Source organism: Mauremys mutica, chromosome 1 (assembly GCF_020497125.1).
Source record: "Mauremys mutica isolate MM-2020 ecotype Southern chromosome 1, ASM2049712v1, whole genome shotgun sequence".
Lineage (NCBI taxonomy): Eukaryota > Metazoa > Chordata > Testudines > Geoemydidae > Mauremys > Mauremys mutica.
The window spans coordinates 73,329,275-73,343,055 of record NC_059072.1 but is presented as its reverse complement, the minus strand read 5'-3'; the positions used below and the strand labels follow the sequence as shown (position 1 = coordinate 73,343,055).

Below are 13,781 nucleotides of genomic sequence, written 5' to 3'. Positions count from 1 at the left end.
CGAGCAGCGTCAATCGATGATGAAGTAAACTGCAGAATTGCTAAAGCCAGCTTTGCATTTGGCCGATTGCGCTCCAGCATCTGGGAACGTTGAGGGATCAGCCTACCAACGAAGCTGAAGGTCTACTGAGCAGTGGTGCTTCCAACTCTGCTGTATGCCTGCGAGACGTGGATTGTCTATCGGAGTCATGCACGAAGGCTCAATCACTTCCACATTTCCTGTCTGCGAAAGCTTCTAAAAATCAGATGGCAGGACAAAGTGCCCGATACTGAAGTCCTTACCAGAGCCAGTCTGCCATCAGTTCACACACTGCTGATGAAAGCCCAGACCAGATGGGCCGGACATGTCGTGAAAATGTCAGACGAGTTCATTCCTAAACAGCTCTTCTACGGAGAACTCACCCAGGGAAAGTGCTCCCATGGAGGACAAAAGAAGCGGTTCAAGGACACGCTGAAGACCTCTCTGAAGTCCCTCGAGATCAACACCGCCACATAGGAAACTCTCGCACTGAACCGTCCAGCATGGCGCAGCCTCATTCACATAGGCAGTAATACCTCTGAGGCGAGGCATACTGCTGAGGCTGAAAGAAAGCGTGAGCTGTGCAAGTCCAGAGCTACCCACACATCATCGACAGTGCCATCACATGTCTGCCCGACGTGTGACAGGACGTTCCACGCACAAATCGGACTGATCAGTCATCTTCGGACGCACAGAGCCCGGTCATTGAACGAATGAGTTGTTGAGGTCTTCATCGACAACGATGGACGAACATCATATGGCAAAGGTGATATTTTAAGGCATACGCATGAGAGTTGGAGGCAGAGTTAAGATTGATTTTGAAGCTTACCTCTCATTTCCTGGCATATGGTTGCTTGATTTCTCAACCTTACCATTAACACACATTTTTTGTATGACTAGACTAGAAGCCAAAGGAGTAAATAGGGCGCCATTCATGTATTCTGTAATTCTGCAACCATAGAATTTGCTGCACATTCCATGGCCTGTCACAGAAATGGGTTCCAGTGTCCAGTCTTTCATTTTTTTAAAAATTGTTCCTATCTCTTATGGTTGTACCTTGAAAATATTAACCAGTTATAAATTTTTGTGTATTACTGAGTTTGCGGACCACTTAAAATAATAGCTCTGAAAATGTGTGAGTTCTCTTCTCCAACAGCTGTACCTCCAGTTTACAGTTATGCTTTGTTTATACAAACATCTGATATATCATAATCAGAAAATATGGGGACAGCATGAAAATGGGTTTAATATCAAAATAAATAATACAGTGCTATTAAAAACCTACGTTTTCAAATATAATTGAAGCTGATGTGTCTGATGCAGCCAGAGTTCTGCAGAATTCAGGTCCATTTTACCAGAGAATACATTGAGTTTGGGGTGTAATTGCTTTGAACTTGTGAAAGTTTTTAGTTTGCAACTTGTTCAAAACATTAACCCCACATCTTATATTTGTGTTTCAAAATATTGTGCAAATTCTGCTCCTTCTTTCTTAGCTCAGTTCCCAGCATTTGCAGTGCTGGTGTGGGCCTATAGTTCTGACAGTCTTTTACAATTCAATCCTATTGTAAGGCTAAGCAGACTTCAAGTCTCTTGTTCCTCCAGTTAAATAGCAACCATTTTATTAATAATTTTTCACATTTGAATCTGAAATTTTAAACTGGTAACTTAATATTTTGTGACAATTTTTGGCCATCTCTAAAGAACTTAGATTAGAAAATGTTTTGAATACTGACTTTTGATTGAAGTCTATTCCTAAATTCCATGACAAGAAGTGAAATCTCTGCTTCCTTTCAAATGGTTCTAAATACTGCATTCTATGGAATAATCGTAAACTCTCTGCTGTGTGTGGTTCTTAGAGAGAAACTGAAAAACTCCTGCCTCCAAGGCACCTGTGCACAATTGTTGGGAATACTTGCTGTCCCAAGCACAAAATTTACTTGTCGACCCTTAACTGTGATGATTAATATTGGAAAAACTGTTTTTTTTCTCACTTCTGCATACCCAGACCACCAGCCCCAATAACCCATACAGTTTGTGGGGCAAATAAAAATTCATAACATGTTTTTGAAAATATTTAAATACACTTTGGAATAATCTATTGATTTTGCTGCTTATTTTACATGTTGGTCAGAAAATAAAAATCATTTGAGATAATGAAGTTCTCTGTTACTCCCTTAAGTGGTGCTGCTGTTGCTTTCATTGCCTAGTGAAGTTACAGGCCAGAGACAGAAGATGGCAGCTATAAAGTTCTGACAGCCTTGGCTGTAACTCAAGAGTTTAAGCTGAAGGGAAGAGGTCAAGTCTTGCAGATGCCACAAAGAAAGTTGAAATAGACAGAATGGTTTTTGGCATGAAATCTGTAAGGAACCTGACAAACGAGTTAAATATTTTTCAACATCAGAGGTCTTTGAAAAGTTGTTTATAAGTCCTCAGTCTACGCTTTGATGTTCCCTGTACAGAACTGCATTTTCACTAGTTAGCTGATCATTCATCCCTATTTTTTTTATAAAGAAAAAAAGTCAAACAGCAGTAACAGTTTATAACTTGAAGGTCATTGTAATATAATTTTATTTCAGCTGCTCTGTGCCAAGAGCAAAGATTTCCCAATACAGCACATAAATTCAAAATACCTTGCTACTTATAGGAAATCTGTGCTTTCACAAGGAAGATGAACTTAGACCCACACAAATTGCTGAGTAAACTAGAAAAAAAATTTGTCTGCAAATGGTTCTGCAATACCTCAGTCTGAAAAACTAAAGGTCTTTCATTGAAGCCCTATATTTAATTACAGTATACCAGTACTGTTCACTGCTCTCTCTACTCATTTCCTGAATTGGTATCCCTTTGTAGTCTCAATTTCAAGATGAATTGTCTTCCAGATCAATGCATTCCATCGATGTAGCATTGTGCTAGAGAAATGCTATAGATTGATTACCAATAGTTTCTGTTATTCTAAGTGTCAGGTTCTAGAAACCCTTATCTTAAGTTGGTTTGAATGCTGAGTAGGAAGAGAGAGAGAGGGGGGTTACCAAGCAGTGCTGCTTGTAAGCCAGGGCTCACTGAAAATAGGCACATCCATTTTCTGCACTGGTGAATCAGATCTGGTTTGCATGAATACAAACCAAGGAAAGATTGCAAAATTTTGTCCAAATTGATCATTTGTCATATCACTAGCAATGAAATCTTTTCACAACTAGGATGGATTTCAAGGAGGAAGGTGACAAAATAATTTAACTATTAGAAGTTACTTCAGTAGTTAAGTTGCCATAAGCACTGATTTTAAAATGTGCATTCCAGAGCAATACCACTGAATAGCTCACACTGTTGCTGCCAGACGTGCCTGAATGACATGGTTTGTTGCTGGTTTGCTGTAGGGAAGGTGTTTACTTTAGTGATGTGTTGTTTCATTGTGCTCAGGTAGTCTTCAGCAATTAGTTTGTTGTGTATCTTTTTACTAATTAGATTGTACTTCAGAATTTAATTTCATCTTGTGAATTGCAATCCATGTCTTATTATTATTATTTTGGGATAGCTATTTGGCCTTTTAGCAAAAATAATGCTCAAAAATTGGAATGTTAGAACCTGATTTGCTAGAACTGGAATGTTGGCCAGGACACTTGACAAAGATTAAAGGCCTCACGGAACTGCCAACTCTCATGATAATATTGCAAGTCTGATGTTAGGTGTTATTTTAAAAGTTTTCATTTCACAAACTGTTGCCACTCTTTCATTACTTTCAGTGGAAGCCAGGTTGCCATCATTAAGATGACCAGTGTTTCCCTAAGCTTTTGCAGATAGAAATGAGGCTACTATTATCTCAGTTGACCAGCTCTCATTCTCATTATGCATGGCACAGGAAGGAGACAGTGAGGGAACAGGAGATATAAGGATGGTTGTGATGGAAATAATTAAGAGGGATCAAGGGAATGCTGGAGGACAGACTGTGAGAAAGGGTAACAAGAACAAGGTGATATTGGAGGGCAGGCATGGATTATGTGAGGGGCAGAGGTCAACGTGGAGGACAGAAGATGGCAAGAGCAGGCATGGAGAATGGGATAGCTCAGTGGTTTGAGCATTGGCCTGCTAAACCCAGGGTTGTGAGTTCAATCTTTGTGGGGGCCATCTAGGGAACTGGGGTAAAAATCTGTCTGGGGGTTGGTCCTGTTTTGAGCAGGGGATTGGACTAGATGACCTCCTGAGGTCCCTTCCAACCCTGATATTCTATGATTCTATGAGTGCTGAAAGCTTTGATGAGAGGGAGATATGGAAGACAGATAGAGAAGGAAGGAAATAGAGATCTCCCACCTCCAAGGTTATATGAGAGGCTAAAATTTTGTCATGGAATCCTGCTTCAGCTTCAGGGCTGTGGGGCAGGAGCTGTCAGCCAGCGAGGGGAGGGGAAGGAGTAGCCCAGAGCTCCTGGGCAGCAGGGGCACCCCCACGGCTCTAAGATGCTGCTGGCAGCAGTTGGGACCCCGTGCTCTCAGCTACCGTGGGTGTGGATGCTGGACCCTCCTCCCTCCCCATTTTGTCATAGTTATTTTTAATAAAAGTCAGGGACAGAGCAGGGGCTTCTGAGAGTGTTTGGTTATTGCCTGTGACCTGTCTGTGATATTTAATAAAAATAACAGTGACAAAATCTTAGCCTTAATTATGAGGGAATGACAGATGGATCACCACCCAGCAGTCAGAGGGAGGCTTGCCTTTCTGTTTTTGTATTTTCACATGCAAATTGTATATAAGTGTATTCATAGACTTTAAGGTCAGAAGGGACCATCATGATCATCTTTTGATCTCCTTCAGGCCACAGAACCTTACCAACTCCTCAAATAGACCCATAACCTCTGGCTGAGTTACTGAAGTCCTCAAATCATGATTTAAAGACTCCAAGTTACAGAGAACCCACCATTTACACTTGTTTAAACCTGCAAGTGACCCATGCCCCATGCTGCAGAGGAAACTGAAAACTCCCCAGGGTCCCAGCCAGTCTGACTTGGGGGAAAATTCCTTCCCGATCCCAAATATGATGATCAGTTAGACCAGGAGTCCGAGTGGCTTTTTCTTTTTCTTTTTTTTTCCGTCAGCGAAGCAGGGGGTGTGTGCTAAAAAATGTTCTACTGATAGGGGTGCGCGATCAAAAAAGTTTGGAGACCACTGAGTTAGACACTGAGCATGTGGGCAAGACCTACCAGCTAGACACCTGGGAAAGAATTATCTGTAGTAACTCAGAGCCCTCCCCATCTAGTGCCCCATCTCCAGGAGTTGGGGATTTTTGCTACTGGCAGTTGCTGATGGGCCACATGCCATCATAGGCTCAAAAATCTCCAGGCAGGCAAAACACAAATGTAATTTATTTTTAAAGTCTTGTGATGGTTAAGCCAACACCACAGTAATAGATAAAGTATAAATATTAAAATAGAATAGAATGTCATTTTTTGAGTACTGGGTCGTAACTTTTGGAAGCTTGAGGTTGCCAATATTAGGATAACAAATGGCACTGTATGTTTAAATTCCACCTAGGCAGCCACCAAAGATTGACACAAGTGACTGTGATTTAATACTGAACTCCAGTCTTGTTTTTCAGCTTTCAAATCATCTGTGTGTGGCAGTTTTATAAAAACTGCTCGGTAACAGTGACTGAGTGTACGATTAGTGCACATATGTTCTCATTTTATTTTCTTTACTGATAGTTGTCCTAAGGGTCAACAAGACTTCTATGGTGAACACAATATATGTTTTCATAGGATTCTGCGATTTTTTTTTTCTTTTAGTGTTGTTGTTTATATGGCCCCGGTAGTGTGAATGGTGTTTAGAGATAAGCATTATTGTTACTTGCATAGATGGGAAAAAATGAAGCAATGTAATGGATAATTTATGGATAAAATTAGGCACCAGACTCTGTTCAGTTTTGTGAATGCATTAGGAACACAGACTGACAACTGAAAATTTGCTACAGCATTCAAGCAGTCTCATATGTGATGTGAATGTTCACAGATATCTGTGTTGGAAACTTCTCACCAAAACTCACTTTATGCAGAACTCTTTGAAAACCCTTCTGAATGCTGCAGATATGTCTTCCTGAGCTCCCATTTCCCTGCTAGTCCTAAAATGCCAGTGTCCAAAGGGTTAATACGATCTTCTAGAAGTATTTATTATATGCAGAATATTTTTGGTTGAGACAGAAAAACTTTGAAAGGGACCAAGAGGAGAAAATAATAAGGAAACAACATAAACAATATAAAGGCGGCAACAACAACAATCCTTTCCTGGTCGGGGGGTGGAGGGCAATGTTTGGTCGGAATGCACTGCCCCAGAAGTGAGGAGGAGGGAGAAGAGGGCATGCCTGAGAAATGCTCCCTCCACCGTGGGTGAGCGGGTGGGATGTTAGCGGGATCAGAAAAAAGGATGCTCTGCCCTGGAGGTGATGGTAGAATGTGCATTCCCAAAGATGCCAGATGCCACTCCTTTTCCTTGGGTTCTTGCATCCTGTTGGTAGACTGGGGAGAAAGAGTAGGAGCTGATTTTTCCTCCCCAAACAATTGAAATTTTTCACCCAGGCTTAAAGACTCCCTTGTCTCTCCAGCTGCCCCACTCCTGCCCTGTAAATCTAGATAGGGGACTGTTTCGTGGTCTTACTGATCACCTGGGTTTTCTTATTGGGCCAAATTAGACACGGGTCAGATGAGTTATTTGCTTTCCTCGCAGCACTGTGGAGGTGCAGTTGGGATAACAAATAGAATTTGGAACTCTAATATTAAGAGATAATATGGGTATGGGTAGTTTGTTGCAAATGAGGCCAATGCAGATAAAAGCTAGAAGGACCAGCTCCTAGACCGTGTGCTTGTAAGGAGAAGGGAAGGCCAGAATTCTTTGCAGACCAAGCTTTTCTCTCCTCTCCCTCCTACCCCCCACCACCCTTGGTACCCTTTATAGCTCCCTGAGTCCTGGAACTAGGCTGCAGGGTCTGCCCTGGGTTATTGGTTATGTAGGGAGCTCTGCAACCCCACACTGGACCCAGTTAAATGCCTGGTATTTGAGATGGATGGTCATGTTCCGCCTCCAACCAGTGTTAATAAAGTTGCAGCCTATTGCTTAAAATCCATTCCAGTGTGTGTCTCATGCAGCAGGGTTTCAAATCTCTGACTTAGAAACAGAGTGGAGTCTTCAGAAGAGCCCAGTATTAGCCTAACTTCACTCCCACTGAAACTAATGGGAGTATTACTATTGAATTTAGTGGGAGTAGAATTAGGTCCTAGCACTGTTGAATATCCCAGAAGGGAAGAGGAAAAATGAGGTATTTAGATTTGTTTTGTTTTGTCCTTACAGGACAACAAACAATCCAGCCCTTTCAGAAATTCTCCCATATATCATAAAGTTGTAAAAAAGGAAACAAAATCAAGTCTTAAGCCAGCCTAGCAGATAAACATTGCTGGGAATGTGCAGGTGGCATTATAGTTACTAGAAAGAGCCTGCATTCATAAAACAATACACTTATATTGCTCATTCAAAGGAGAAATAATGGAGAACTACAAGTTCTGTAGTGTTTAAGTGCATTCCCGCACACACAATTCTATAATTAATTTTAATTAAATTTGGTTCTTGACCCAACGTGAGACTTTCCTGTGTCTGCAAACTCCTCTGTAATTTGGGAACCTGTTAAATTACTCTTTTGTATATGATCTTAAATTGAGTAGCTGTGTACAAAAGGTTTCATTTTGCTACATATTGTTGGGGCAGAAGTTCAGATTCCCCACCCAGTTTAATCCTGTTTAAATAACAGTAATGCCAATATTTTTCTAGCTTGCCACTGAATGTTGTTCAGGATGGTATGTAGTGACTCAGACAATTGAGCTCTTAAAATACTGTTCTCCAATTAAAAAATAAAAAAGGATAGGAGGAAGAGGATTGGAGGGGACAAAATCCTTGTGTCTTATTTAACAACTTTGCCAAATGGCAGAGAAACTGAGGAATTTACATACTTCTAAAACTATTCTAATGTTTCAGATAATACTAAAATCTAAGTCTTATGCATTTGTACTAACTTGTTTGCAAAACATTTTTCTGGCAAATACATTCTAGCATGTTTCCTCTTTTTTGATAGCCATAACAAAATGAAGCTGTACATGGTGTTCAGATAATGAATGGTTGAATAGCATTCAGCTTTCTCCTGCCCTTTAACGCAACTCTGCCAGGCTACATTTGTTCTCAGATATGTTGAATATTATATTTAATGAATGTACAAATATCAGTTTGTCCTAATGTTTTTTCTTCTCTTTTCCAGAGTGATAGTCTTTCAAGGTATGTGTTTGATTTAAACAAATCATTTATTTATAAAACAGAAACTTTTTTGACTTGTATTCTATTTAAGTTCTTAATTTACAAATCCTACTTTGCTCTCAATAGTTGGTTAGGTTAAGCTCTGAAAAAATGTTAATGCTGTAAAGATTTAGTATATTTTATATAGAATATAGCAATAAAGCCATAGGATTGACTTTTTACACATTCAGGCAGGTGGGAGATTACAGGGGACCTGAAGATATGTCCAAAATGTTGTTTCGGTTATGTGCTGAAGTATTTATTTATACTGCACCTAAAATATGCTAGGTACTTCGCAAAACATAGTTGATCCAGACTGTGTCCCATGCAGTTTACAATACAAAGCTCAGATTTTCATAAACTGTCTCAATTTTTGGATACCCAGTTTGAGACACTATAAGGGGCTTCACGTTCAGAAAGTGCTGCCTCCTCTGAAAATCAGGCTTCTTGAAGTTTTCTCAAGATGTTTACCTGTCAGAGAGAAACAAATCCTGCACTCCTCACCCCCAATAAGTGCATTTCTAGATGTTACTTAGGTACAAAAACATTTCTTAACTAACAATGAATGTATGCTAATATGACTTGGCTTTTGGCAAACTAGTGCCAATGCTCTTGATCAGTGAGTTGATACTGAATATGGAGCATTCACGCTCAATGGGAAGCAAAGTAGGCTGCATTCAGTAGACGTGAAATGCAATGTCAGTGAACATTAGAAATAGGCTGAAAATGCCACTGAACTCATTCATTTGGAGGATTTAATCTTAAGGAAGTAATATTACAAAAATTCTGAACTATGAAGTATTTTATTTACAGTTGACTCTTTTAAAAGAAACCTGTAAAGGGAAAAAATGGGTGTGTACTCATTGTAACAGCTTTATGATAAATGGCCTGAAAAACTTCTTTAAAAATAAATAGTCAAAAACAATGTACTTTTAAAAAAAATATTAAGAAGTCGGGTCCTGTCTGTGCTAGAAACCTCTGTGTTAAATGAGGATGTTACAACAGCTGAACCATGCAAGTTGAGCAATGGGAAGGGGAACAGATTTTTGGTCAGATTGTTTAAAGCCGTTAGGAATTTTTTGTGTGTGTTAATATCTATTTTACTCCAATGACTAATATTGACTAAAAGAAGCCTTTGTTAAAGGAGCCATGCTGCTTCTGGTAAGGTAGTTGAGCTCACAATTAATATCCTTGAGAATTCCCTGAAGTCCTCCAGTAAAACTGGGAAGACCAGACTCGACTTGGCAGATCTTTTTGAGGTTAAAAATAAAACCCAAAAAATAATTCAATGCTTATAAAAGATGAATAAGCAAAGAAAAGTTCTTTTAAAATTTTTTGACTAGGTCTTCTTCAGAATCATGCAACAATGTCTTGAAGGAATGTATTTTAATTCAAAAGAAATTTTGACATAGAAGGCTAATGTTTGCACTCCCTAAGCCGTACTTGACAGTCAGAAAACCTCTTTTCATTTGAAATAAATCTTAGTGTTGAGTGGAAGAAAGAAAACTTTAAAAATTGTTTCCACCAGTTAGAGAGGGGATAGGAGATAATGATATGAATAAACTATGTATGCTTGATACACTGCACCAGGTTAGCAATGTTATGAAAATAATGAACTTTTCTTCTTTTAAAGATATGATGCAGGATCAATCAGCACATCATCAGGCGACCGTTATGATTCACTGCTGGGGCGGTCTGGGTCACAGAGTTACTTTGAAGAACGAAAACCATATTGTAGTAGGCTAGAAAAAGAAGATGCAACTGACTTTAAAAAGGTATCTGGGCCAGTAGTTCTGATATTAAAATAAACCATTATGTGCGGTCTTCTCCTTCTCCCCCCCCCCCCCCGCCCCCAATAAATTCTATCCTGAAGTAATCATATTACTCCCATTAAGTCCCAAATCTTGCCTCAGCCTAAGGCCTACTGAGGTAAGTCGATCTAAGTTACACAACTCCAGCTACGTGGATAACATAGCTGAGGTTGTCATAGCTTAGGTTGATTTACTGTGGTGTCTACACCACACTGGGTTGACGGGAGAAACTGTCCCATCGACTCTCTTACACGTCTCATTCCAGTGGTGTACCAGCGTCGAGGGAGAGTGATCAGTAGGCGATTTAGCGGGTCTTCACTAGACCCACTAAATTGACCCCTGGTGCATCAGTCGCCGCAGTGTTGATCCCCAGTAAGTGTAGACATACCCTAAGTAACTCAACTCGGAACTCCACAAAGACAAAGGGGAAGAATCATATCCACCTCCCTGGCTATATAGTAGCTTCTGGCCCTTTCATTCACCTCTGCAAGAGAAGGGGAAAGTCCAGAGGAGCCAAATGCTGTTTTAATGACATCACATACCACTACCTTGGTCCTTGTGTTGTTGGAATTGCTTGACATCTATAATGGAGACTTTTATTTGGTGCACTTGCTAGTACAATATAAAATCGAGTCTTGTTGAAAACTAGAAGAAACTTGTGAAGAAATGAGCAACTGTTCAACTTATTGTCAATGAGAGATTTTTTTCAGAAGGAAAATGTTTCAAATTGTTTTCTTTATTATGGAAATATAAGGTAAAATCATCATACATTTCTTCTTGTCTGTAATATAAAAGACAGAAATTTCTCCTTTCAGGGAATTTAAACATTTTACGTGTGGAAGCTAGAATTTTCTTGTAATACTACTTACAATACTTTTGTCACCCTTATGAAATTGTACTGTATAATTTAATAAGGGATAAGCTAGTAATGTTCTTAAGAAAATGCCCTAAAAATTAGTTGAAATGATATTGTTTCTGCAGGTGTTTTTGAGCCATTCAGTAGTCGGAATATAGTTCTCTATTAAGTTGGTTCAGAACACACAGAGAAAAGTACTGTTCTGTTCTATAGACCCTCTGAATATAAATTTCTTTTCATACAATTAAATCAAGTTTTAGAAGAATTTAGCCCCTTATACATTAAGTAATGCAACTAAAAGAGATGCACATTTCTTAAACCTGTCTAAATTTTCTCTTAGCTTTATGAACAGATTCTAACTGAAAATGAGAAGCTGAAAGCGCAGTTACATGATACCAACATGGAGCTGACGGATCTTAAACTGCAGTTGGAAAAGGCCACACAGGTTTGTATTCACTCACAAAGCAAAGTCTCTAGCTGGTAAAATGGGTAACAAACCAGCAAATCCTGGAAATGGAATTGACATTTTTCTCGGGTGTCGGCTTTACCTTCTCTTTTTCTAAAAGAATGGGGCTAAGTACTGCAACTGCCATCGTTGCTGGAGATGAGGGAAGGCCAGATGGGTCTGGTCGCCTAATGCAAGTGTTAATTGTTAAGGAATCAATGATTCTTGCCAGCATATATCTAAGTAATTTCTCTGCAGGGAGGAAGGCATAAAAACAGAGAAAATGATTCTACATTGTTGAATTACGTTTATGTTCAAAGTATCAATGATTAACTTATGAACTGATTGATTTATAAACCTGATGGCAGGTTGTTACAGACTGCCATGCTGTCACTGGCTGAGTAGACATCCTGTCTTGCAGTTAAAGAGCAGATAGTGCAACCTCTAAATAGGTGCAGATAACTGCTCTCAAATAACAGTGTGGCATATGGTGATATCACATCTGTAGATTGATAGTAGGTTTCTTGTTAAAAACTATTGTAGAAAGAATTTATAAATAAATATCTGTACCCAGTATACATCACTGTAGTATCTAAGGGCTTGTCTACACTATTGCTTAAATCGATGCAACTTACATCACACAGGAGTGTGAAAAAGTCCCCCCCTCCTCCCCTGAGCGATGTAAGTTGCATCGACTTAAAGTGGTGTCCATACCAGCATTATGTTGGCAGGAGACGCTCTCCTGGCAGCATAGCTTCCGCCTCTGATTGAGATGGAGTAATTAAGCCGATGGGAGAGTGCTCTCCCGTAAGCATAGCATGTCTTCAACACTACAGCAGCTGTGCCAATGTAGCACAGTAGCATAGACTAGCCCTAAGCATCTCAAAAACATCAATGAAATCATTGATGTAACACCCTTAATGGTAAGGATGTATTAACTTACTTTGCCAAAGGGTGCAAAAAGATGAAATTACTTGTCCAAGGTCACAAAGGACATCTGTGACTGAGCCAGGAACAAACTCTGTTCACTTTTATACCATTCTAGAACCTTAACTACAACACTGTCTCTCAGAATATAGGTATTAAAGAGTTTCTTGGGCATGAGATGAAATACTATGTAAAATTGTATGTTTTGATTTCAGGAATACAAAAAAGCTTTTATTTGTTTAATTCTTTGACTTTTGACTTTTCTTTGACTGTTAAGACCATAAAGAGTCAAAATATTGTGGTTTTTTTGTTTGCCTCCTATATTTTATATTGTTTTTCTACCCTAAATCCCAAATGTAATTATTAACATTATATTTCAGAGACAAGAGAGATTTGCTGATAGGTCACTCTTGGAAATGGAAAAAAGGGTAAGTTTCTGCAAAAGATCTAGTGGATTCTTTAGTTTGTTTTGTTTTCCAACCCCAGGGTGGATATATTTTATTGAACTGATTCTTACGATTTAGATGTTGGGTTTGTAGGATGCAAAGTGGCAATAAATATAAGGTAGCATTATAGTCAGTAATACTTCTTTTAATTAGTTGTCCTCAAACTGTCAGTTATATTAGAGAGAGAAGGTGGATGAGCTCTGTGTGTGTGTGTCACATCTGTGTTCTACCTTGTATTCAACTGTGATGCTCAAAGTATCTTTCCCAGACCTGAAGAAGGGCTCTGTGTGGCTCAAAAGTCTGTCTCTCACCAACAGAAGTTGGTCCATTAATAGATAATACCCCACCCACCTTGTCTCTCTAATATTCTGGAATCAACATGCTTCAGTAACACTGCATACAATACTATAAGTTAATTATATGTAATATAACCACACATGTGGTGGTGATGTAGTAAGTTGCACCATTGACTTCCAATTCTGTACTCTGCTTGTTAAACAGTTTTCCCCGGAATTATGTCTAACATTCCATATCTCTAAGCGGCTTCAAACAGCTTCGTTAAAAAAAACCAAAAAAAAAAACCTCAAAACTTTCTCCTCGTTTACTTAGGATCTGATGTCTTGGAACTTTCCAGGGTGAAAAGCAAGTACGGGGTGTCTCATGGGAATCTCCTTTTATCATCAGTAATGATGATGATACCACTTTGAGGGAGGGGAGAAGAGGAAAATTGATGGGGGGATTTTATTTTTTTAAACTGGGTGAGAGGATCTGTTTGAAGTTGTGCAAAGGCTGGGAATTTTAGTACTCCTAAAGGAGATGGATTTGTAGGCAGAGTGAAGATGAGGTTGTTGAAAATACAGATCACTCACATTCTGTGAGAGAGATGTATATTTGTACACAAATGTATATGTAAGCAATAAGACACAGGGTTTAAAATTATGGTCATCCTGAAGTTTATATAT

General features: G+C 39.2%; 1 protein-coding gene across 3 annotated transcripts in view; it reads left to right on the top strand.

Annotated features, from left to right (window-relative positions):
- Window positions 1-13,781, top strand: part of PPP1R12A (protein phosphatase 1 regulatory subunit 12A) — a 211,806-nt gene that overhangs the window by 181,174 nt on the left and 16,851 nt on the right. For all 3 annotated transcript variants that reach the window (XM_044979766.1, XM_044979750.1, XM_044979757.1), the window contains 4 exons: window positions 8,300-8,316; window positions 9,968-10,109; window positions 11,342-11,446; window positions 12,754-12,801. In XM_044979766.1, the coding sequence (XP_044835701.1) occupies window positions 8,300-8,316; window positions 9,968-10,109; window positions 11,342-11,446; window positions 12,754-12,801 (312 nt within the window). The remainder of the gene's footprint in view (window positions 1-8,299; window positions 8,317-9,967; window positions 10,110-11,341; window positions 11,447-12,753; window positions 12,802-13,781) is intronic.